The 27,381-nt window shown below is 36.0% G+C and overlaps 1 protein-coding gene across 1 annotated transcript in view; it reads right to left on the bottom strand.

The window, feature by feature from the left end:
* Positions 1-3,327: 3,327 nt before the first annotated feature.
* Positions 3,328-27,381, bottom strand: part of LOC145668080 (uncharacterized) — a 77,318-nt gene continuing 53,264 nt past the window's right edge. The window contains exons 2-3 of the mRNA XM_081735590.1: positions 17,010-17,212; positions 3,328-3,875 (exon numbers count right to left, since the gene is read on the bottom strand). Of these exons, the coding sequence (XP_081591716.1) occupies positions 3,478-3,875; positions 17,010-17,199 (588 nt within the window). The 5' untranslated portion in view covers positions 17,200-17,212 and the 3' untranslated portion in view covers positions 3,328-3,477. The remainder of the gene's footprint in view (positions 3,876-17,009; positions 17,213-27,381) is intronic.

Here is a 27,381-nt window from a genome sequence, read left to right as displayed (position 1 = left end):
ACTATCTAGTATTTTTTTTTTTTACCACCGCCGTAATTTCTCTTTTGTTATATTTTCTCACATTTTAATTTTTTTTTTTTTTTTTTTTTTTTTTTTAGCTTTTAGCATTTATTTATGTATTTACCTTTTGTTGTAGGGAGTCGTTATTTGCTCAAAAAAATGAGGTCACTCCCACTACGAACTTCGATGCTCATATCTTCATTAATCTCCATCAATTCACCAATTACAGAAAAATATAGTTAAATGGATTTAGTGGCGGCCCTTGAGGGAAATCACATCGGTAAAAACTACAATTTTGTTGCTAGAAGTTCAGGGAGTAAAGAAAACTTACGTAATATGTTGGAATAGTAGCAAGACAAGACTTTTTTTTTTTTTTAACGAAATTAAGTTCTGTATACGAAATTACCAGTAATTGTATAAATTTTTATGTTAAAGTAAACCAGCTATCCTGTTAGTTAAAAAGAGCTCAAATATACAAATTAATTTTCGTATTTTTCTGAAAGATAATGTAGACCAAAATACTAGTGGTCTACTTTGCCATTCATACATACTTGATCCAGTGACGACGCCAGCTTTAAGTTCTTAGGGGGGCAAAGGAGGGGCAGATACATTTTCGGGGGGGGGCGGCTATTTGCCATACCAAAAATGACATATGTATTACGTTTGACTTATTTTACATTACATTGTGTATTTCGTTGCTGTTTTCATATTAGACCTATATGATTATAAATTAAAGTTATTTCAAGTAAAATTTGTAACTAACAAATAAATAACGTCTGCACATGAAATATTTTTCAATGAAATTTTTGAAGCCTAAACATAAATTGAATTAGTTTCGCGTATGCAACAAGTAACACATGCATCTAGTACTACAATGCTACGTCTCTCTCTCTCTCTGTATATATATATATATATATATATATATATATATATATATATATATATATATATATAGAGAGAGAGAGAGAGAGAGAGAGAGAGAGAAAGAGAATTTACGAGGAGCTGCTGAAAATGCCGTAGTTCAATCCAGAAGGAGTGTAGGTACTAGGTAGAAAAATGAAACCGTAGTTTAGAAAAACATCTCTGTATGTACAAATACAAATTTTCATATTAATAATGAAATTCTTATTGTTTCTCAGGCCTCTGAAGTGATTATGTGTGCCCAAACAGATAATTTCACAAACATCCAGATCCTAACTGTTATAACATTTTTGTTCCACCAAGGAAAATCATAAGAAGTAAATTAATAGAAAATGAGTGAAACACCACGGGACTCTCCACCGTTATATAGAGTGGTGAAGAAGTAAGTGGCTTAGTATAAACGTGGCGATTTCTCAACAAATTATGCTTTACATCCAGGATGATTAAAAGCAATGACTCTTCCGAAATCATGGTTGCAATTTGTAACATTATTCTTGAAAATTGCAACATTGCAGCCAGTGGTGGATATAGCCCGGGGCCGGAGGGCCTAGGCCACCCCAGTTTTTGAGTGACAAAAATAATCTAAGCTATTATTTATATAGTTTTTAAAGTCTACAGTAAACTCACGATATACTTATTATAGTCTGAGGCCTGGCTGCACCCCGCTTTCTCACTTCTTACCTTCTCAGCAAAACTTGTGTCAGAGATTGTGAGCATTTCTTTTGAACGCGTCGGTAGCATAATTCAGAATGACTTGGGTATGTACAAGTTCTCGGCATAATGGGTTCCCAAAAAAATCTGTCAGGAGAATAAAAGAGTGACGGCATTAAGAGAAGTCTTCTTCCAATTTGACCGTAATGCTGATCAATTTCGCTCACGAATAGTAACCATGGACGAAATATGGTTCTACCACTATGATCCTGAAACGAAACAACAGTCATTGGAGTAGTAGCACTCATTTCTCCCTCGCCCCAAGAAGTTCAAGACACAGAAGTAGGTTGAGAAACTGTTTGCAACATTCTTCTGGGATAAGTATGGAGTCGTACTCATAGACTACCTCCGCAACGGTCAATAATTTAATCCAGATTCTCTACATTACTTACAAAACTGAAAGAAAAATTCTAAATTCAACGCCGCGGAAAATGAAAAGAAAGGAATTATGTTCCTTCAGGAGAATACACCTGTCCATCAAGTCCCTGCCAACACAACTGACATTGCATAATCTAGGATTTCAGTGTCTAGATAACCATTCTTATTCCTTAGATTTAGCTCCGTCTAACTATTACGTGTACTTAAATAACACTTAAAAGGACGCCATTTTAGATCTGATAGGGGTAGTGCTACGAACAGTTGTGCGAGGAAATCTTCAGATTTTTTAACTTTTCTGCAAAAACTGGAGCACTGTACAAGATAGTATATTGACTCTCGGGGGAAGTGTAGAAGAGGTAAAATTTCACCATTCCACGTGCACTCCTTCTGGGTTGGGCTACGAAATTTTCAGCAGTTTCTAGTCAATATGGTAGACGTCACGTCAGTACTTTGAAAGAAAATAAGTAAGGGAGCACTAGTATAAACCAATTACTAACTAAAGATCAGCACTCTGACAATACGTTTTATTGGGAATCAATTCAATTTCATAAATTTATTATCATTTTCAGGAAGGGAAAACACAACTCTTTTTATCCCCTTCAAAAAATTAAGCCCTGGTAGTTGCAAACTAAGCTGTTATAAGCACATCCTCTGAATATTGAAAGCCGAGAATAATATTTCAGAAAAAAGAAGTATAGAACCTTTAAATAAAACAAAATATGAAACTGAAAACTTAAAACCTGGATAAATACAAACAAGTTACGTTAACTGGTTTTATCTTTCTTTTGTTTCCAGTCGAAGTTGATCCAATAAGAAGGAAACAAATCAACCAAATCTACTATTGTTCGCTAGGCACAATAATTAAAAACCATAAGAAAGAAGTATAACTAAAATTTACCTCAAAAGGCGCTAAATTAGAAAACAGAAATATGCGTGCATATGCAGACGCTCAAAGAAGAAAGCTTGAGGACTAACCTGCCACATAGTAAATGCATGGAAAGTAGACTACAATTTGACAATGAGATTGGTTATGACACTGATATAAAAAAAAACTACATGTAGCAAGTTTAAAGGTTGTAGGAGTCTGGGGAGGCAGTCAGGGGGGCAGAAGTAGCTACTAGGGGGGCGCTCGCCCCCTTGCCCCCCCCTCTGGCGTCGTCACTGACTTGATCTAGTCTACCTTGCTACTATTCAATTAAAACATTAGATAAGGTATCTTCCATTAGCTTCTAGCGATGTGACCACATTCAAGAACCGCCACTGGATGGATTGATGTTAAATGTACTAAAATCATTCATAAATGATTAAACTCACAAATAGATTTTATACTAAGTTTATTGTAATGAGTTCAAAAGAAGTTCTTACAAATTGTATAGCAAAGTTCATTGCAAAAGTAGAATGTCATCTGATACTGAATCATGTATAGAAAAATTATAAATTCAGGTTAAAACTATAAACTATTTTATCTTACAAGATGGAGCATGAACTGTCGGAAGAATTAGAACTGTTACAAGACCCTGATCCGGATCGAAAAGATCCTGATGCGTTTTTCTTTTGTTTGTTCTTTCTTTCAATCATGGCAAAAAAATACTTGTTAGGTTCAGCTTCTAGAAGTGTAGGAAATTTTTCACTTATTATTCTAGCAAGTTCCGAAGAAAGCAGTTCAGCGAATTTGCGCAACCAGTTCTGGCAGTTGTTGCTCAATAAGCAATAAACAGTGTTGTTTAATGGATTGTTTTTCACACATTCCCACACGCGTTTAGGGGAAACTTTCATTTTCATCAATTTATATCCTGAAGCATTTTCACCAGGTGGACCATGAATGTAATTGGGAACAAGTTTTTTTGTTTTCTCATCCTGAGTACCTGAAAAAGGATAAACTATTTTTTAACAAAAACATTAATTCACATTATTTACTTCATAGTTAATTAATGTCTAGTTAACATTTTCCTGACCATCCTATTACGGTTTTGTCTTTCTCCATGTCTTGTCAAAATCGTTATTAGACAATCTTGACCATGATTGGTATTATCACACTTGTAAAATACAAAACCGTTAAAATATAGAAATCCCGTTATTTAGCTTACGATTAAAGATATTAATTTTTACTAATGTATACTACCGTTAGTGCAAATTGCAACACCAAGGAAGATGTGCCAAAGATAAAAGTTATACCACAGTTTCGTTACATGGCTATCACCTTGATAAAACTATATGGCATGAAACCTCCAAGTACTGCAATGAGCGCTTAGATAATAGTGATATCAAATTAAACAGGTGGTGGATGTGTTCCTGAGGAATTAGCTCCTGCTGCTTGTATGCGAGTTAAAAAGAAATGGACACAATCTATTGGTGGACAGTTCTAGCGAGATATCCACCAACCATATCGCAACATGCCAGATGATCGTGCAGAACAGTGCAGCAGCGTACTCTTGATTTCTGAAAAAGGTTGCACAGACATGGTCCTGCCGAAATATCGTGTCCGGAGTTGTCTGAAGGGATGGTATGGGGTGAAACCTGAAACTTCCACGTGCTGCAACCGAGCCTCTATACATCGTGATATCAAGAGCAGGGACACACAGGTTGCTGTCGTACCTCATAGTCTTGGAAATGTGTGTGAGCGTGGGCGGGCATTGCTTTTTTGAAAGATGGCATCCGCTGCCTGAGAAAAGAGTATGGCCTTGGCCTTTAGAATTTCCCTGCTGTGGTCACTGTGTAACAGACTGTTTATTCTGTTCCAGTTTTATTTTGCCTAAATAGTTATATTCAACCTGTTCGTTTTATTTTGTCTAAATAGTTGTATTCAACGTTTAATTATTGGCATATTTATTTGTTTAATTTTGATTACTGAATGTTATTTTAATGTATTAAATTTTATTAGAATTTTGCATTCATGTTCATAAGCTTTATGTACTAGTAATCATGTCATCTCTTTAAATACTGAGTAGATGCATTTTCTTTTCTTCTAGTTTGTGTGAAAATAAGTTGTAACAAAGTGTATTTCTTAGAAGAAAGGTAAAATACAGTATACTTTGCTGTTCTAATAATTCAAAAGAAAAGTGATATCGTCGGACTACTGAAATTATTATAACAGATTGTTTATAAGTTTAATTAATTTTGTGAGTAAAATGTTGGAAAACGTAATTATGCATTAAATAGCTTAAATTTCCCTCGATGTTCGATATGTTAGATTGCTGAACTTCATAGCTAAATTATTCATGATTATGAACATAATGCAATATATTAATCATCATGCACTTTACTACGACTGCGTGTTTATTTGTATCTATGTAGGCATTAAGATAAATTATTAGCATCAGACAAAATGTCAACAAATTTTGAATCTAAAAGTTAATCGCCATACTACCAGTGCATATCAGAAGGGAGAATTTAGAATATGATCAGAGATGTTTTTCAACATTAAAAGATATGGATTTAATTAAATGAAATAAGGTTTGTCTTTATATAATATGCTATTAAAAGTGAAGCTACGTCGTAATGAATTTCTTATAAGATTAAACAAATAGAATCTACGGTAATTAATCGTCTGGGAAACGTATGGTCTGATTATGGATATTCTTTTTCTATCTATGAATTTAAAGTAATTTAAGAAACATGTAATTCTCCGTATCTCTTTAAGTCTGATGGCTAACATGTATTCTATATGTGTATCTTATCATTAACGAAAAGCATGATGATGCCTGCAAAATATAAGATGTATCAACTAATATAAGGAAGTAATCTGCATGATTTATGTGTATGAATATGTTAGATGTACATGAGCATATAATTTATATTGCATGAATATTTTCGTACATATTGATTTGGATGTCGAATAAATGCATAAAATTAGCTATAAGGAAATTTCAATGATTTTCATTATTAGAAATTTTAGATAGTTTGCTTAACTGTTCGATTAACTCACTACTCGTGCCGAACATGCTCTTCAAGTCGAAGTCTGATAAATCACTCCCAATTACAAGCTTCCCATGGCCGGAACAGGATCCTTCCTGTTATGAGAGGTTTGATAATAACATAGAGAGTTGAGAGGCTCATTACAAAATGGCGACCGTAAGCACGACGATTTGGAGCAGAGTACCATCTATTTGTAACTCTGGTAGTGATGTTGTATTGACAGTTGGGCAAAAGAAACAACAGAAGTGAAGCTTACACCTGACATTGACAATCATCGAGGGAAATAATAAATAACACTTTGAAAGAAGAAAATGCCTAGGGCTAAGAAAGTGAAAAGACTGAGACCTGGTGATTCCAGTGAAAATTATACATGTTGCAGTGGAAAGACAGTGGAAAATGATGAAGTGGTGAATTCCATTATGTGTGGACGTTGCCACAAATGGTACCATTTTAATTGTGTAAATGTTGATAATGATAGATACGACGAATTTAGTAATTCTGAAGTAGACTGGTATTGTAAGGAATGTGATATACCAAGAATACCGGAAACAAATAAAGGAGACGGTTCAAAAGAGAAGACAAAGGCGACTGAGAAATCAAAATTTACTTTGGAAGATTTGGTCCTGATAATGAATCAGCGCTTTGATGCTTTAAGTGAGGATACCAATCAGCGCTTTGATGCTTTAAGTGAGGATACCAATAGGCGCTTTGATACTTTAGGCGAGGAAACAAAAATTTTGCGAGAAGAATATGCTCAGAATAGGACGGATATCAATGAAAAATTTACAGAATTGAGTAATCAAATGAAGGAGATGAGAGAGGACTGGAAAACTGAATTGAATAAGGAAGTAGCACGTTTGGACCAAGAACTTGTGGAAATAAATAAGAAAATGGAAAAACAGTCGGAAGATTCGGAAAGTTTAAAAGCAGTTATGGTTCTGTGCAAAGCGCAATCGCAGGAAGTAGAAAGAGAAGTTGATGTACTAAAATCAAACTTTAAAATGACGGATGAGAACATAAAAAGAATAGAGAATAGTTGTAAACATTGTCACGAAGTAATAGACCGTAAGTATAAACTGTTGCAAGAGGAAGTAGATGCTATAAAGCGTAAGTATGAAAAAGCAGATAATAATTTTGATACTAATCATGTTGATTATATTCGTGTACCTTTTCCAAAATCCTCAGATAATGGGACGCGCTCTGTATCAATACCTACATTTACCTCTAGTAATACTACGGTAACTTCAACAGTTACTACTGTAATGAGTACTTTTGAATCTGGTTGTAGATATGCTGTATCAGAAAAGAGGATTCCTTTTTTCCAAACAGGAAACAACCGTTTTCGAGTTGACGATTGTGCGAGTGATCGAGATCATTTTCAACCGACTCCACATTTAGATTTTGAAGATGTAATTCGTAAATTGGAAGAACAAACTATCACTAGAGCAGAAGTTCATAGTCCTATAAGACAGTCACCGATATATCATATTACTAAAGAGACTCCTAAGGAGAGCAGAATAATTGCAAATAACGAATATACGTCTAACAGTATGTTAAAACCAAAATACTTGCGCGATTTCCCACGATATAGTGGACAATTAACCCCTGGAGCGGCGAAAAATTTCTTGAAAGAGTTTAATCGACTCTCGAAATTGTATAATCTTTCAGACGCCGAAAAGCTCATTATAATACCTCAGTGTTTAACACGAGCGGCGATCGGTTGGTTTGAAATTATAGCAGATACTGTGACTACTTTTGATGAATTTGAGCAACATTTCAAGAATCAGTATATGTCATCACAGCTTGAGCAGGCTCAGAAACGTCAACTGCGTAATACGAGATACGATAAATCCAGATATCCTAATACTCTTGAATTCGCATTGGGTATAGTGGAGAAATATCACAATATAACTGTGAACTATGACGCGAAAGAGCTCCGTGATATTCTGTTAACGTGTCTTCCGTTGGAAGAAGCTAAGATTTTAAGGTTATCGAAAGTAAAAACAGTTGAAGAAGTTTTGTTGAGTGTTATTGAGATGAACTCAGCGGAAGCGGAAGCTGAAGCGAACCAATGGAACATTAATTCAAGACGTGACACCAATACAAAACCTCCGTATATACGAATGGCTCAAAATAACTATAGATCTGAGTCTCCTAACACCCCATGTCAAACAGAAGCCAGTTACACGAGATCAGGTAATAACCAAAGATACTTTCCGCGAAGAAATAATGGTACATGGAATTATCGTGGAAGATTTAATAATTCATTCAATACGAGGCAAAGAAAATCGACTGGAAATGATATGGGTTGTCAAACATCGGAGTCAATGTTGCAAGCTACCAACGAGTTAGTTGTTAGTAATGAAGTGTAATCACAATTAGTGTTAAAGGAAGGTGATTTAGTTGTGCTTAAGTCATGGTGGCTGACAAATCTCAAACGCATAAATAAATGGACACATATACCGGACCATATGTTGTACATAAACTATTGAGAAACTGTGCTGTCCTGCACTCACTAACTGGAGAGTCGATTGGAACACAGAATCTTAGAAATATTAAATTATTCAATTGTTCCTTAGCAAAAAGGCAAGATTTATTGAAGAAATATCAGGTCTTGTAAAAAAAATATTCACATATTTTTTTTTCGGTGACAGTGGTAATCTGTAACAGACTGTTTATTCTGTTCCAGTTTTATTTTGCCTAAATAGTTATATTCAACCTGTTCGTTTTATTTTGTCTAAATAGTTGTATTCAACGTTTAATTATTGGCATATTTATTTGTTTAATTTTGATTACTGAATGTTATTTTAATGTATTAAATTTTATTAGAATTTTGCATTCATGTTCATAAGCTTTATGTACTAGTAATCATGTCATCTCTTTAAATACTGAGTAGATGCATTTTCTTTTCTTCTAGTTTGTGTGAAAATAAGTTGTAACAAAGTGTATTTCTTAGAAGAAAGGTAAAATACAGTATACTTTGCTGTTCTAATAATTCAAAAGAAAAGTGATATCGTCGGACTACTGAAATTATTATAACAGATTGTTTATAAGTTTAATTAATTTTGTGAGTAAAATGTTGGAAAACGTAATTATGCATTAAATAGCTTAAATTTCCCTCGATGTTCGATATGTTAGATTGCTGAACTTCATAGCTAAATTATTCATGATTATGAACATAATGCAATATATTAATCATCATGCACTTTACTACGACTGCGTGTTTATTTGTATCTATGTAGGCATTAAGATAAATTATTAGCATCAGACAAAATGTCAACAAATTTTGAATCTAAAAGTTAATCGCCATACTACCAGTGCATATCAGAAGGGAGAATTTAGAATATGATCAGAGATGTTTTTCAACATTAAAAGATATGGATTTAATTAAATGAAATAAGGTTTGTCTTTATATAATATGCTATTAAAAGTGAAGCTACGTCGTAATGAATTTCTTATAAGATTAAACAAATAGAATCTACGGTAATTAATCGTCTGGGAAACGTATGGTCTGATTATGGATATTCTTTTTCTATCTATGAATTTAAAGTAATTTAAGAAACATGTAATTCTCCGTATCTCTTTAAGTCTGATGGCTAACATGTATTCTATATGTGTATCTTATCATTAACGAAAAGCATGATGATGCCTGCAAAATATAAGATGTATCAACTAATATAAGGAAGTAATCTGCATGATTTATGTGTATGAATATGTTAGATGTACATGAGCATATAATTTATATTGCATGAATATTTTCGTACATATTGATTTGGATGTCGAATAAATGCATAAAATTAGCTATAAGGAAATTTCAATGATTTTCATTATTAGAAATTTTAGATAGTTTGCTTAACTGTTCGATTAACTCACTACTCGTGCCGAACATGCTCTTCAAGTCGAAGTCTGATAAATCACTCCCAATTACAAGCTTCCCATGGCCGGAACAGGATCCTTCCTGTTATGAGAGGTTTGATAATAACATAGAGAGTTGAGAGGCTCATTACAACTGGTGACATTACTCTAAATGTGAATCACGTGAGATGATGTATTGCACTACCTGACGCCCCATACCAGCACATCTTTTGCTCGGCTGCTACGACGCTCGATAATGCATACTGGCAGATTGCAATCAGCACCATAATTTTACACGTATGCGGCTATCATTGTAGAACAGGCTGAAATGGAACTGTCCGAAAACACGACTGTCTTGTCAGTTATGGTGTTCACTACCCATTGTAGACTAAGGTGTTGTTGGTTCTTGGTCAATGGAAAGCAATAGAAAGCCATGCGTGCTCCTTCCAGTCCAGCATTTAGGAGACTGCGTCATTCCGTCGACGTAGACGAATCCACACTCACTACCGTACTCCAGCGTTTGGGCTAACAATGTGGGCAGCAGTGTACGGTTTTCTTCCGTCTATTGCTTTTATACGTATCATTGTCCTGATGGCTTTCCCTTTATGCACTACAATTTCACGGTCCGAGAAGCCTCTTTTCCGTCTGCAACCATGCGGTACCGCCAGGAGGCAGTTGTCTGTGTATATTGCACCCTTTGACATCAACGAGTCATACTGACGCTTACCCACTATCTGAGTTGAATGCTGCGTAAATCGATCTGTCGTAGTTTCTACTACGATCACCGAGCATAGAGCGCTGTTCTTCTTCTGTAATTCTTCTTTTATCAATCCTGTAATTACGTCGTAGTCTTGTCATTCCGTCTTGGCGTTGCAATTTTCACAACGGGGTATTTAAATAATTTATTTAAGTAATGTATTTTTAAAAGTGGGGATAATTCCCTGAGCCGGATCTGAGGAAAGGAGTTTTACTATGGGTCAATCCATCTGAAGTGGTCCAATAATGGTTGCTCGACCATCTCCGAAAATTATAAAAATTTGAGTGTGATGAACCTTGTGTACGAGAAGGTCAGTAACATCATTCACGTTGTCGTATGTACAAGTGTTCCTGAATCGCGGCCATCTTTGTTGTCAGTGGAGTGCCAATTTTTGCATTTGTAAGCGTTTACGAGACGTACCAATCAGATGAACACCAAACAAAACGAATGTTTACAGAAGAGACTGAGGTACACGAAGAATATAAACTTTTGCGTCTAAATAAATATGCAGGGTTGCAAACCAATACATGAAATCACCAGAAAAACTACAGAAAATTACACTTTTAAAGGGACTGTATTTTGGAATGGCATAAAGTGGGGGTTTCATAGGTTTGGTGCTGAATACTATTGCATGTAAAGAGTCTGCAGAAATATCCACGGCTATGATACTACTGTCACCGTAGATTTATGGGGGTCCGAAAGTTGAAATTTGTGATTTTGATGCCATTTTTGAGGTAATATCTCAGGAGGGCAAAGTGCTAAAAATTGCTGCTTATGCCACAAAGTAATTCTGTATGTGAATAAACTGTTGCAAAAAAATCATGACTGATATTACATGGATAAAAAAGGAAGGACATGGTATAAATCATAAGAAAGCATTTGCGTGACAATGGTCGTAGCCCGGAAAAATTGAAATGTTTGGATTATGTTTCATGGTAGATCTCAAAAACTATGCATGGTGCAGCAATTAGGCCCGCTTTTGTTTATGTTTAGTCGTGCAAAACTTGCGAGTGGTGTTTGTTTCATCTTACTAGCTCCATGATTATTACCACGTCTATATGGTAAGGAGGAGGTTAGTTCCCGCTTGCACCCCCGACACCCATCGTCGAACTGGACAGCGGTATTAAGGCACTTAATATATCAGCAAAGTGACATTGAAATCCATTCCAAGTTACGCAAGTTAATATGTTCAAAAGGTTGCGTTATATCTATCCTAACCATATATAAAACTACATGAACTGACATAAAATAAAGGGGTACTTCCGGTTGACATGGAAAGTTAAAATTTAGCATGATTGTAGCTTTCAAGTACTAACCCACAGGAAAATTGCCAAAAGTTAATATCTTTAATTTTAAGAGGTCTAAGGGAGACGGATGAAGAAATTCTCTATGTTATTTAAATGAGCTCCCCCATTTTTTATACTTATAATCTCATATTTTAGGTCCTTGGAATTAGAATAAAAACTTGATATTCGATATGCTTATAGGTTTCCGTTAGAGTTATTAAGTAAGTCACCAAAAATGAAAAAGTTAAACAATAGAGAAATTTTATGGGGAACTGAAAAGTCTTCCGTATGTTATTTATATGGGACATCTTCTACACCCCAAGATGTTTAGGCACTTCCGGCAGGATTAGAATGAAGAAATTTCCCATGATTGTAGATTTCCGGGACTAACCAACAGGAGGATTGTCAAAAGTAAATATTTTTAGTTTTTAAGGTATTTATCGGGGGAATGAAGTAATTTCCATGTTATTTAAATGGGTGTTTTCTTGTGATACAAAATCTTATTTTTTAGATAGTTGAAATACGAAAAGAAACTTGAAATTTGGTAGAATTGTAGGTTGTAAAGATTCGAGGGCGTAGGGGCGGAGTCCCCAGCTAGCCAAAGACTATCCTATATAACGCAACATTGTGAACATATTAACTTCCGTAACTGTGATTGGATTTCAATGATACTTTCCTGATACATTAAATGTCTTAATACTGCGGTCCAGTTCGACGATGTGTGTCGTGGGAGCAAGGAGGAGCTAACCCCCTTACCATATCATGGACAATGATCATGGAACTAGTAAGATGAAACAAACGCCACTCGCAAGCTTGTACACAACTGAACACAAATGACAGTGGGAATAATTGCTAAACCATGGATAGTTTTTTTACTTTTTTTTTTAAAGATCTAGCATGAAACATATCCAAACCTTTAATTTTTTCTGGGCTACAACCATCGTCACGCACTTGCTTTGCGTTTTTACCATGTCCTCACTTTTTTCTCCGTGTAATATCAGTCATGATTTTTTTTTTTTTTTTTGCAATAGTTTATTCACATACAGAAATACTTTGTGGCATAAGCAGCAATTTTTAGCACTTTGCCCTCCTGAGATATTACGCCCCAAAAATGGTATCACAAACTTCAACTTTCGGACCCCCATAAATCTACGGTGCCAGTAGTATCATAGCCGTGGATATTTCTGCAGACTCTTTACATGCAATAGTATTCAGCACCAAACCTATGAAACCCCCACTTTATGACATTCCAAAATACAGCCCCTTTAAAAAGTGTAATTTTCTGTAGTTTTTTCTGGTGATTTCATGTATTGGTTTGCAAACCTGCATATTTATTTAGATGCAAAAGTTTATATTCTCCGTGTACCTCAGTCTCTTCTGTAAACATTCGTTTTGTTTGGTGTTCATCTGATTGGTACGTCCTGAGCAATTGTAGTTTTCGTAAACGCTTACAAATGCAAAAATTGGCACTCCACCGACAACAAAGATGGCAAGATTCAGGAACACTTGTACAGCGGGGGACACTTCTAAATGGTACACCTTAGCCGTAAATCTCCATATGGCTGTACCATTTAGAAGTGTCCCCCGCTGTACATACGACAACGTGAATGATGTTACTGACTTTCTCATACACAATGTTATAATATTCGGAGATGGTCAAGCAACCACTTCGTATGGATTGACCCAGTCCTGTCATTCCGCCCTGCAATTTTCACAACGGGGTATTTAAATAATTTATTTAAGTAATGTATTTTTAAAGTGGGGATAATGCCCTGAGCTGGATCTAAGGAAAGGAGTTTTACTATAATTTCTGACTATAGAAATGTTAATAATATAAGTAGTATGCTTTTGCTAATTTTATAGGACGTCCCCAATCAATCAATCAACTTTTACAGTATATTTTTCTGTTTTTAACAAGAAGTCGATTTATGCGTATTCTATGTTCCTGTGTCTGTACTGAGGCAAGGAATTGAAAGATCCATGTAAAAACGAATTCTGTATGACAAGTGAAATACAATGACAAAATGTAATTGAAAATTTTTATTATTCTGTTATCTCACAGTTACAATTTTCTTTAGTTCACAGTTGCCCAATATTTTGGATGTTTCACGATAATTAAATATTTACTATTAAAATTTACTATTAATTAATCTTTACTATTCATTAATTGATTTTTGCTATAGTAAGAGCCTCTGTACTAAAAGTACACATATTAAATTAGATTATAACTTCCACAATGCTAATTGCTCGTAAGTATAGTTATATAATGTCCAGCAGTTGGGAAACGGTGGCTAGCAGTTCTACAGTTAACGAAATTGTTGATATTTTCTAGAAAATAATGAATACTTTTCACAAGTGTGTTCCATCTATGAAAATTCATCAGGAATATCCTGTTTTATCCACGCCTAAAATGTCAAATTAATAAAAACAATGACTATCATCAAAGAAGGTCGAGACAAGTGATTGAGGGTATTGCTTATCATTGAAAGAAATTAGAGTTGTAGCCAAATGGAAAATTTTAAAGGCTTATGATACATACATAAATGATTCGGTATTCTTGTAAATCCAAAATTCTTAGTAATACATAAAATGTATAAATGTAAAAATAAATAAATAAAAATAAAAAAATTGCAGTACTCTTATGAACGTTAGTTACGTACCGAAATAGATGTTTCTAATGTATTTATGCAACACTTTCAAGGTACTATGTAACAAATCTGCGTATGATTTTGACCCTTTATCACATGTTAACTCTGATCTGCTTAGTTGACATTTACTCATGTTGAAGAAGTCATAGATGCTATCAAAAGGCTTAGACCTAAACCTTTCCAGAACCTGACACAATCCTACCATATACCATCCAGTTTGCTCCCAATTACTAAAATATCCATTTCAGGCGATATTTAATAGGTTATTTGTCAGTTATTATTTTCCAACCAGATGTTTATTCAATTCCTAAGGTTAACTAGAAAGAATACTGATATAAAAAGTAACAGACTAGAGATTATTGCTACTAGTACCCGCCAAAATATTTGAAATTATTATTCAGAAGAAAAATATTCACACTTTTACCCAATTGTTTCACAAAGTCATCATGGTTTCCTATTCAGAAAATGAACTAAGATCATTAAGTTACTAGGAACGTAAACTGATAACAAAAATCAAGTAGATACACTTCATACAGACTTCAATAAAGCGTTTGATGTCATAAAACATATTATTATTCTTAGCAAGCTTGTGACTTAATTTTTCACATAGCCTACGTAAATTTCTATCGTCATATCTTCGCGAACGGAAACAACATGTATGAGTCGAGTTGATTTTGAGTTTAACGTCCCTTTCAGCAGTGACTGCAGAAATGTCCTGACTTGAATTTGTAGTTTATTCATTTCTGCCGCGGACTGAAATTGAGGACTTTTGTCGTTTTAGTTACGTATTAATGATTTAACCTGATGTAATAGTCACAAAAGCTTTTATATGTAAATGATTTAAAATTTTGTTGTGTCATAGGTTCAGAAATGAACTGGATCGGTTAGCGCATTTTCTAATTGGTGCGAAATAAACGTGCTACCGTCAAATACTGAGAAGTACCGTATAATGTCTTATATAAGAAAGAAAATATACGGTACTTGCAATCTGAATATCATATAAAGAGCACACTGCTGCAAAGAGTTGACCGTATAACTGATCTTGGAGTGTCAATGAACCTACCCGGCGGGACGCACGTTAAACTCATATAGCTTCGTTGCTGAAAGGGACCCTAAACTCAAAATCTAATTTAATCTAAGGTCAAATTTCGTTCGATATTCCTCTGAATCTGATTTCAAATGGAGCCAAATCTCGGGATTCTAACGAGACTGGGAAATAAAGTCATAAACACTAATGTGCTTAAAATTCGATGTAGTGCATACATGCGTTTCAAACTACAATATGCGTCGTTAATCTAGAAACCTAAAGCACAAAATATGTATACCGTCTAGAGTATATTGAATCCGAATTTGAGCGTTATTTAATAAACAGAATAGTTCAAAAGTATGGAAACACCCTAATAAGATAGAAACATTGCAAAATATAACCAAAGTAATAATGCAGATGGGGAATAGGGGTGAGGGAAATATTTTAGGACAATCACAATGATGTCCGCCATCTTAAATTTTACGCAATTGTCTTTAATGGAAACCATTGCATGTGATATGTCATTTTAACAGCAATTTTTCGTAGAAATTAAGTGGCATTATTATTTTTTCTCTAGTGTTAACCATTACGAAGTTATGACTGTTCCTTTGTTATGGCCCAACAAAAGAGGTTAGAGTAATTTTCTCCCCATCCGATACTTCAACCTTAGTTTGACGGAATACTCTGTTTCAACCTTACAAAACGTGGTGTAGATTTGAAACACTAATTGTAGATTTTTTTGTATAAATAAGAAGAGGAAGGTAAACTTTTTGAAACATCTTAAAACCCTTGGGGGGAGGTATGGAAAATTGACCTATTAACCTTCTCCTACTACTACATGGTAGTGAAACAGATATTTTCTCCGAAATCCGGTGTTGCCAAGAAATTCTAGCTAGCTGACAATTCTCGACCGGAGGAGTGCGTATTCCTCTGTCACTTGAGAAAGGTTTTGGCCCAAAAAAGAAAAAAAAGTAGCGTGGAAACTCAGAATGGTTTGTGTTGTTTTGTTATTTGACACTTTGAGTGGAAAAATCTTCCTTTTTCCTTTGGAGAGGGACAAAATTCAAACTGGATGGCAGCTCTCGGCGTGATCATCTCCGTCACATGAATAAGGAATGGAATGTCTCAAATGTTTTGGCGAAGAAAAAAGTAGTCTAGAAACTCCGAGTGCTTGATGTTGCTTTGTTATTTGACACTTTCAATAGAATATTTCCTTTTCCATTGAGAAGGAATGATCTATATATGCAGGCAAGTTGGTCAGTGTTTGTTTATTTCCCCCTTCTCTATATAGAAAGAAAGAACCCACATGTGTAATGGGGACCAAAGCTATGGCAACGTCGTTGAACATAAGTTAAGTTACAATGTCACTAGTAAGAGGATAGGATTGTTCGGACAGTTCCGATTACCACCCACTAAGGTTTTTTAAGATTCTGCCAGTTCTATAACAGCTAATTCTTTCCAATTTCTTATCTCTATTTGAAAACACAAAACGTTGCAAATAGTGTACATACCTCCTACGGTTACGGTTCGTCCCCCTTCAAAGTCGAAACATAATCCATGGTGTGAGCGTTCGATTTTGTCGGAATCCACTCCATTGACAGGAGACTTAAAGAAGATGATGTCAGCCATACGTTCCTCGCTATCATATTCTTTACCAATGTCATATCCACCTCCAAAGGATCGCGTATTGGATGAACTCATTATCGCTTCTGTCCTATGTGAGACACAGAAAATGGATAGTTAGAATTGCTGAGCAGAGCACACATTTCTGGACTTAAAAATAATTGTAATAAATACACATGCTTATCGAAATAACGGAAACACTTATAATTCGCAGTAGGTAAGATGTGAGTTGGTAACAGATAGGATGCCTGTGCATCGCCTGTCCATTCTTAGTACTGTGTAAAATGATTGTATAAAGCTAACCAAGAAAGTTCTGTCGCTTTCTGTGGAGGCCTGTGTTCAATTGGCCTTTACACTGTGAGTTCAATGCGAATGTAGATAAGACGAAGGTCAGTTGTTGGTGTAGGTATATCCAACATACTACCTGGCTGTGGCAGTTTAGTTACACCGTGAACTTGCGTTAGAACAGAGTGAACATGAGACCTCCATAGAGCGTCCTAAGGGCGTGTATACTGTACGAGTTCAAACTGGGGTTAAACGCCGCTGCAGCGGGCAGGCATTTGATGAAGATGTTGTGACTACGCGGACAGTGCAGCGGGTGGTTTAACAAGTTTAAGAATGGTGACGAAACACTCGAAGACGCACCACGTGCCGAAAGACCAACACACGTAGAAAATGAAGATCTTCAGGCAGCAATTGAGGCGAACAGTGGCCAGACATGTGAAGAACTGGGACTACAATTCAGTGTGAGTGGCGATACCATTCGGCAGCAACTCCATCAACTTGGGAAGCACTACAAGTTGGGTCGACGGGTCCCACATGATTTGACTCCGAGCCAGAAGGCAACGCGAGCAGACACCTGTGTTTCTTTGCTGTCTTGTCTGAGGAACTAGCCATTTCTGGATAGGGTGTTGACATGTGATGAGAAGTGGGTCTTGTACGAAGCTACACGGCGCCGTCATCATTGGTTAGCATCTCATGAACCGATTCCAAAACAGCCGAAAGCAGCACCGCACCAGAAGGTCCTCCTATCTGTTTGGTGGACTGCTCGCGGTATCGGGAACTGCTACGAACTGGTCAGAGCATCAATGCAACTGTTTACTGTCATCAGTTGAGCCGTGTTCAAAAACTCTGGAGCTAGCACTTGCGAATCGCAAAGGGGTCCTCCTGTTACAGGACAATGCTAGGATGATCCGGGACATCCACGTGGCTAGAATGATCCGGGACACCATTCTATGCCTTGGATGGGAAACATTATTATATCTGCCATACTCCCCGGACATTGCACCGTCCGATTATCACCTGTTTCATTCCTTGGACATCACCTTAGAGGACGCCAGTTTAAATCCCTAGTGCAGGTGCAAAATGCATTTGATACCTTCTTCGCTTCATAGCCCACCAAGTTCTACCGCGATGGAATCCATGGCCTTCCAGAACGTTGGCAGAAGGTCGTCGATGTTGATGGGGACTACTGTGTTTTTTATTTTCCAGGTACATGTTAGATGACATATCGATGTTCGAAGATGGTGGGTGAAAAACCGGCAGAACTTTCTTGGTTATTTGCATAATACGAGAGGCAGTATAGAACGAACATGTACTTTGAAGTAGGCTGAAGGTGATAATGGAAAATAGAAGAGCTCTCGCGTTTCAAAAGGGCCAAATTATGGGTGCGAGGTTAGTAGGCGCAAGCGTATCTTAAGGTGACCAGCATTTTAAGTTTGCAGCAAGGAATATCGTCTTAGTTAATGTCAGCATACATAATTCATGGTAAAATAGATAAGCAAAGACTAATAGTGGTTGGAGGAGGAACTTACGTGACAGGGATCGCCGAGCATTGAAAGGGATTGTCACCAAGAACAGTGAAGCGAGTATAGAAAAAATTGCTGCGAAGTTCAACCAGCAGCTGGAACAGTAAAAGTGTGACAATCACAATCGGGGCCAGTCACATAACCTAAACTTATGTGACGTACGTAAATCTTGTAGTTTTTGAACTTAAAGTACGACTGTATGTAACATCCTGTATCACACGTATAACTGAAAACATATGTTTTATAATACTTTCCGTATTTAAGTGTTCCATCTATACGTACTTTCCGCATGAAAAAAAATAGTTCTATATAGGCGGTAAGGATCTCGCATACAGATAGACGTATGTAATATACGTATACGTATGCAATTTACGGAAGACTGTTGAATATCAGACATCCTGCAGCTTCATGGTGTAACATGTAGGCGGGAAAAAGACAGTACTTATGTAGCATAAGAATAATGTATGCTCTGTACAGATGTCCATAGTAAACATATGGATTCCGTATATTTGTACAATATACCGCTGTCCGGATAACGGATTTTTCTCAGTGCACTTTGACGAAATTGATTTGATTGTTATGTTTCATCTTCGGACGTTCTTTTTTTTTTCTTTTTCATTAAACACTGCTATTATTGTAGAATATTAATCTCTTATTGTGCGATGGTTTTGTGCTGTGAAGGACATTCCCCTTGTTGAAATCAAGAGAGGAAGAGCTTCAATGAACGCGACTTCTATCACTGAACAACAATAGATTTATATTGCGAACAGTTGTTCTTAACCGTTTTGACCCCTTGTCCCTTCACGAAGACTAGCATTTTATTGTAATTTATTTAACGTTCACAAAGTCAATTTATTTTCTCCTTTCTTTATTTTACGTTTATAGTTGTTCTGTCTATTGTAGATTTGATTTGATTTCAGTGTTCCTTTGAGCACCGAAGCTACAGTATATGGACGTGGACGGATCTACAGCTCAATGTGGAATCCGAACCACACGAGCTTTTGTCGGAAATATATTTAGAAATTTCCTTACACCCTAAATGACTTCATAAATACTCTTCTAATATTTAAAATAAGTTGAAGTGAAATTCAACATTTTGTTCCACCATCAAACCGTTTAAAGGACGAAGTATAAATGATAATGAATGGTAGAGGAATTGACGGAATCGAATGTAGGTACTGGGAGGAAAAAGAGCATGAGTAAATCCACGCACATGGAATGTCCTCCCATCTCGCCTAACGACTTATCAGCCACTGATATCTCCACGATAAGAATGCCCGCCATTTTAGGCGAGATGGGAATTCCTATATTACCTAATCCCATCTCTCCTAAAATAGCGGTAAGATGCGAGGAGAGAATTTCTGGTCTAAGGAGGGAATTCCTGTACTAGCAGTTTAACCACTAACACTAAGAAATTGTGAAATCATAGCACATTTCAGAAAAGAAATACTCTATGTATTAATCTTTCGTACGTAAGAAAATCAATAATATAGTTTCAGTATACGAAGTATATCAATCAATATTAGAAATCTCTGTTTTCTATTCTGTTAACTTCCTACCTCGTATACTCTGCAAGTCAGTCACAGCAATGTTTGAAACAATCTCAGATCGAACCCGGGACCCCAAGCACCAGAGGTGAACGCTCTACCACTGAGCCACCGCGGCCCCAAACACACTAGCTTCGATTTGAGAGCTAGCAAGCTTCGGCTCAGAATTGCAGTTGTCCAGTTGTTCGTTGCAGTCAAAGGGATCTGCAGTCTTTGATAAAGTGCATGAGATGAGCTATTTTTGATAATACAAGTGAAATGTTCCAATTTTTTTCAACGAGAATGCCTAAAGGGAAGCGGAAGTTTTCCGATTTGAAGGAGTAGTACAATTTTCTGAAGGTAACGAAGTTGAACTATGATGTTGATTGCAAAATTTGCAATGCTACTTTTTTTATTGCACATGGTAGAAATTCGGATACTTTCCAACACCAGAACACAAGCAAACACAAGATGGCTTCTAGTGCTTCTACATCTACAAGCACAAGGAAGATGAGTCAATTTTTCTCCAGCGAAACATTAGGTAAGTTAACAGAAATGATAAATAAGCTTTTTGAGAAGCTAGGGGCGCAGAATTGTACTTTGGTTTAGGGCTTAAATATGTGTAAATCCGGCATTGACAATCACACACGATTCAAGAAGAAAAATCAGCTAAGTTTTCATCAGATTAAACTGACAAATGTAATTTTAGCAAATACGGCCATGTAAATAGATATTGCTAAACACGCGAAGAATATTAAAGGTAGAGTGTATCACTGATTTAAATAAAACGAGAGTATTAACATATTCTTTTCGAGTAAAGATTTTTTTTATAAGACATCATCTTTATTTAAGACCATTCTTTTGTAGTTGGATTGTAAGTAAATATTTTCACTCCGTACAATTAATTGAAGGGAACGAAGAGAGAAAAATAGCTGCAACTGAGGGAATTTTCGCTTATCATACTGTTGAAAATAAATGAAATGAAATCTCTAAGTTTTACATCCCACGTTTATGCCGGTTAGGCTAAAGGAGACGGTCGTGATGAGAAATGATTAAAGTGGGAGGTAACGGGAGATCCCAGAGGAAACCCATGCACATAGTGTTTGTCCACTACAAAGTTCACTTGGCGGGAGCTGGGATCGAACGCTCTACCACTGAGCCACCGCGGCCCTTATCATACTGTTGTTCATAACCAGAGCTACAGTCATTGGATTGTGTTGGAAAATTTGGGAAGGAAGGGGGGGCATCGAAGGTGTCCCGTATTTTCTCGAAAAAATATGACAGTCTTAACTAGTGATCATGCTCTGTACTTATTTCGAAGATTTAGGATCATCTTCATAGTTATTTACGAAAATCTAGGAGACTGATACTCTCACCGTATGTTGAAAGTTTGGATTATCACGAAAACAGATGTAAGTTGAACATATCCACAAGCCAAGAAAACTAACCGCGAAATTTGATATCCAAGTAGTATATTATTACATTCACTGTTGAATATCAAATTTCACTGTTAGTTTTCTTGGCCTGTAGTGTGAGATATTTCTTGTCCATAATATGACTAATAAAGCTAAAAGAGACACAAATAGAATTTAGTTAGTACCTTTAGCATTTCTTACAATCAACGTACAATTGTAGTTCTCAGCCTTTCGAAAATTATGAGCACCATAGACTTCTTCCTTACAAATAATACTATCAATAATATAACCTATTAAAAACTATCTTAACGGTGATCCATCGACAAACTGTAAGCAACCTCTTTAAAATGAAGTATTTCAGTTTAACGAACCACGATTATGTTCTTTAGGGAGACAATGATTAAGGCAAGTGAATGATGATGGAATGAAAAACGTGGAAGGAAATTGGAGTATCCCGAGAAAACCCACACACGATACGATGGTGTCCACCACAAAGTTTCTTGGCTGAGGACCGAACCAGTGGTCCCACGTACCAGAGGCAACCTGTTTACCACTGAGTAACCGTGTCCTCCCACAATACCTAAGAAACGCGGGCAACCAGTTAAGAATAACTGACAGAAAAACGTACTTACCGTTTCTGAACGAAGGAAACTACGAATTCCACATTCTGACCTTTTGTACTTCCTGTATATTTGTTTGTCACACAACATTTACCAGACCTATAGGCCTACTTCTGCTAGGATCAAAGTGTTTCCTCCAAAGTAGGGGCACGGTGGTTTAGTGATAGAGTATTACTTCTGCTTAGGAATGGGTGAGTTTCAATCGCTTGCGCTTCCGCTGGGAATCGGAACCGGGTCTCTTATGCTAAAGTCACGTACGCTACCCACATAGCCATAAGTAATCTTTGTCTTCATTAGCCTAGAAGGCATAACATTTAAACTTTATGGACTTCATATAATTTCAGTTCTTCCTCAATAGCCAATTCTGTACTGAGACAAAGTAGATCAATCAAATATATGCATCTTCCCCCCTTTTTTATAATTTTAATGATGTTTTTGTAAGTTGGACCATGTTCTAAGACTCCTGTTAGTTGAAATATCGGTATTAATTGTAGTTAACTTGCCTCAGTCAGCATTTGATAAAATATCCCAATAATTCTTCAATTTCTTTGGGATGACCTTTGCGCCGCACATGTACCATATTGAGTTGTGCATTGATGGGAGCTATGGCTAAAAATAATATACATTTCCTTCCCCCAAAACAACGCCAAAAGGAAGCATTTGTGCACCCGTCTTATCTTATTTTGGTGTTAGGAATCAGCTCCCAAACGTTGTCGGCGTTGTTTTGAAACACCCTGTATATTTATATCCTGTTTCTGATTAGCTCCTGCCTGCCAATCACCTTCCAGTATTCCCAAAACAAACCAGAAGTGAACTAAATTCAATAAATCGCCTTCCCCCTATGCTTTCATGTTGTATAGTACTTATTATATATTTATATTGTAGTTGACAGTGATTGCCAATATTTATTGAAATATCTGGTTAAAATGCTGGTAGAGTAATTCCCTCTTTAGTGCAGAAATTCCCTCCTTGTATCCAACTGCCGTTTTAGGCGAGATGAGATTATGCAAGATGGAATTCCCATCTCGCCTAAAATGGCGGACATTCTTATCTTGGAGATATAAGTGGCTGATAAATCGTTAGACGAGATAGGATGGAATCTGTCCACAACAGACACGCACCCAAATTTTGGTTGGGAGGGTCCAATATTCAAAGATTACGTCTATGTAATATTGAACCAGTTATATTCTACATCCAAAAAGACGATAAGTAATTGTTCTGCACTGTCACGTATATTCTCCCCTCCTCCCAAAAAATGTTTTAATAGGAAAAGAAAGAGAAGGCCTACATATGAAGTGGAAGATCAAATCTTTAGACTGCATTAATAATTTCTCTGCTAAATACGTATTGTTTTATTAAGAATATATAGAAATTATGTCGAGTTACGAAGAATTTGGGGGGGGGGGTGATCGGACCTGGTGAATCCCGCATGGGCACGCCCTTGGTCCACAATGAACTGATGTGAGGAGCATGAATCCAATGACCCTTCGCATTAGACGTGACAGCTCTTTCACTGAGTCACCATGTCTTCACGTTAAAAAGATTTTAATTTCCTAGCAATATAATGCGTGAAGTGATATTACCCCTCTCCTTGCTCATTATTTGTGAATTATCATATTCTTTGTAAATTAGTGGTTCCCAACTTGGGAGCGCTCCCGCTGCCGGGTGTGAGAAGCGAGCAAGGAGGTTTATTACAAAATTTTACAATTCCTGTCTTCTAAATCAATTGAGAGCATGTTAAGAGTTGTTTCTCCTTCCTATAAGTGATGTTTTATTAAGACTAGCTTGATGTTTGATGCAAGCACTTTCTTTGCCCTCTTTATCGATGACATTAAGTATTTTTTCGTCCCTTTGTTTGCAAAGTGTCGTATCTCAGTTTTCTCATTCTTCAGGAAAGCGATTTGAAATTTTGCACCTATTTTACTTTCCTGTTACGCTTGTGTTTACCAACAACTATTTAGCAATTTTTGACACAATGTAGCCAAACGTCTATTCGTTAATACCGCATTTTCAAATTTTATAATATTGTAATATTAAGCCATTAAAAATATGTTATTTGAGATACGTCACTCTGCAAAACAAACAAACAAACAAAAAAAAGTTTGTTTTAAGAATGTATTACGTCGCTGTGCATAGTTCTTGGAATATAAGAATGTCAAATTAAGGTTGGAAAACTGTAAATTTATTCAGTTGTGAATAGTTATCGTAACTTAACTAGAATATAATAGTATTTTTTTAAAAAGTAAATCTGAGTATAACTTCATGAATACAGTCATAGCACCTTCATACAATACCCTACTGAAAATTACTGAACCATGTCCATAAAACAATTGAATTAAAAAAAAAAAAAACAGTCCTGAAGTTAAAACTAGAAAAATAAAGAAACTCGTTTTTGTTTGAAATTGTCCTAATGATGGAGGTGAAAGTAAAATTACTGGTGCTCAGACATTCGTGTGACAGGGGTAGGTCCACAGTTATAAATTTGAGTTCTTTGTAGTCTGATCAGCCCGTCGCGTGGGCAGGGCGACCGGGGCAGGATGACAGATCAACAAAATTCAAGAAATTCAGATTATGTTGGTAAATGATTTCTTTTTAAAAAATGATGTTAATTCAGATATTTTAAGCTCAGGCCACGGCTAAGTAAACTTCATTTATTTCATAAGGACAACACAACAGGCTTAATGTCCAGTTATAGTGTCGTGTACAGTAAGGGACACTTCTGGACGGTATACCCATATGAAAATTTACAGCAAAAGTGTACCATCCAGAAGTGTCTCTTACTGTACATACTTATCTAACATACACTATTATACATACACAAATATACGTCGTTAAATTATGCAGAAGTTATTACCTGGCAACTGTTTTGAACTTGTTTTCGGGCATACTAAATACATCTACTACATGAAATTTAATCATTTCGTTATATGAAGCACACATTCTCCAAGACGAGACTTATGTAAGTTCTTGCTTTTCTGCAATAGAATGTCCCAGTGTTTGCTGTTGTAGTCTTACCCGTTAGCACACGTAATAACACTTCTGAAACGATTTCTGGACAGTTTAATAATTTATGTAAGAACAACAGATCAAATACCCATCTCCTTTTTTCTAATGTTTGGAAACCAAAATTCGTTACTAAGTTTTCATAGGGGACATACTTCGGGTAGAAACAGTTTTTTTTTTTTTGTATGCAAGCATTTTTTAAAAAAAAATTCAAACTGTATATTTTCTATTGCATCAGAGCATTTAGTGACATTTGGTATCCAAATAGTAAAACAGTATTCTAGTTTTGACCTCACATACCAAAAATATAACCTTATAAATGTTGATTCTTTGTAGAAATCCTGTCCTATCCTATAAATTAAACCTAGGTTTCTATATGCACTACTCGTTATCGCGTCAATGTGTTGAGCAAAGGTTAATTTGCTATAAAATATAACTCCTAGAGCTTTGATAGTATTTGGGGTAGACAAGGAAGTGTCACTTATTGTATAGATAAAAATTGGATTTTCTTTCCTCCTGAAAGATATAGAATTACATTTGGACACATTCAGGACTAAATTTATTTTTATCACACTATATTTGAACTCTGTAGATCCTGTTGAAGTTTCACGCAATCATCAATTGAACTTACCTTGGAGTATAATTTGAGATCGTCGGCAAAAAGAAGAACTTGATAAGTTTTAATACACAGAGGAATATCATTAACAACAAGAAGAAACAAGTGGGGACCTAGATTAGATCCTTGAGGAACTTTCGATAGAGTATTGAACTTCAAAATTACCGGTAAAGTAAAACATCGTCGAGGATTATCCAACTGGAAATCTCTCCAGCCCTCTGTTAGAAGTTTTTTCTTTATCTTGGAATTCAATATTTGTATCGTTATTTGTATATTCTTTGGTATTACTATGTTGATGTGCATCAAGTTCAAAATAAATAGAATAGCACTCGATTTTAATAATTCAGAAACCATGTTTTCATTAATTTTTATGTTTTAACTACAAAAGCCATTCACTTTAAAAAATAATATAATAACTTATTTTGTTTACATTATGATCTTACATTCCATATTTAAATCTAAGAGTACAGAATTAACTCTGGTTGTTTTTCATAACACACTGGGGGGGAGGGGCGCTTACAACCCACGCGACGGCCCTGAGTCTAATTATAGGTGGTTGATTTTGTAGAAAATAGTTGTCGGCAGTGACGTAATTAAGGATGGCAAATGGAGCTTATGCCACGGGCGCCGGATTGAGGGGGCGTAAAACGGCAAATATTTACTTTCACTATAAGGCAAGGGAAGGAGTTTTGCAAACTAAAGATCATTTAAAAAATCCTCAGAAACAACGACTCACCAACCTTAGGATCATATCCATAGAGCATAAATTAACTTTATCTTTTGAGGACATTGTAAAAACCTTTGCAGTCAAAAAGAGAGCTCCCAATGTTAAATTTTAGTTCCAGCTTTTTGTGTTTTCATTTAACTTAGGTCGATTTAAGAGATTTGCAAAATGTCCGAGTATAATACTCAAGACAACAGCTTGACTGTTTGTCATAATTAAATATTCTATTATAAACCAAGCGACTGTTGACTCATTCTACACATATGCACATCCAGATATAATTCCAAATCATTGTCATTTGCAGTTATTATCATAAGACTATAAGAATATGTCAAGCATTTTACTCGTAGATTATTTGGCAATCAACTATTGGTGTATTACCTTGTACTAATACTTAAATTATGTACAGCAATTTTGAAATTAAGTTTTCCACTTTTGGAATAGGAGAATTACTGTGTGGTGGCAATATCAGGTGTAGTCAGGAAGTGTTTTGCTTTGGTTGGTCGGGGGGGGGGGGGTCGCTAAGGCGAGTTCTTGCCCCGAGCGAC

The sequence above is a fragment of the Thermobia domestica genome, chromosome 13 (assembly GCF_964235325.1).
Source record: "Thermobia domestica chromosome 13, izTheDome1.hap1.1, whole genome shotgun sequence".
NCBI lineage: Eukaryota > Metazoa > Arthropoda > Insecta > Zygentoma > Lepismatidae > Thermobia > Thermobia domestica.
Note: the sequence above shows the minus strand (reverse complement) of the source record. Positions and strands in the feature narration are given on the sequence as shown.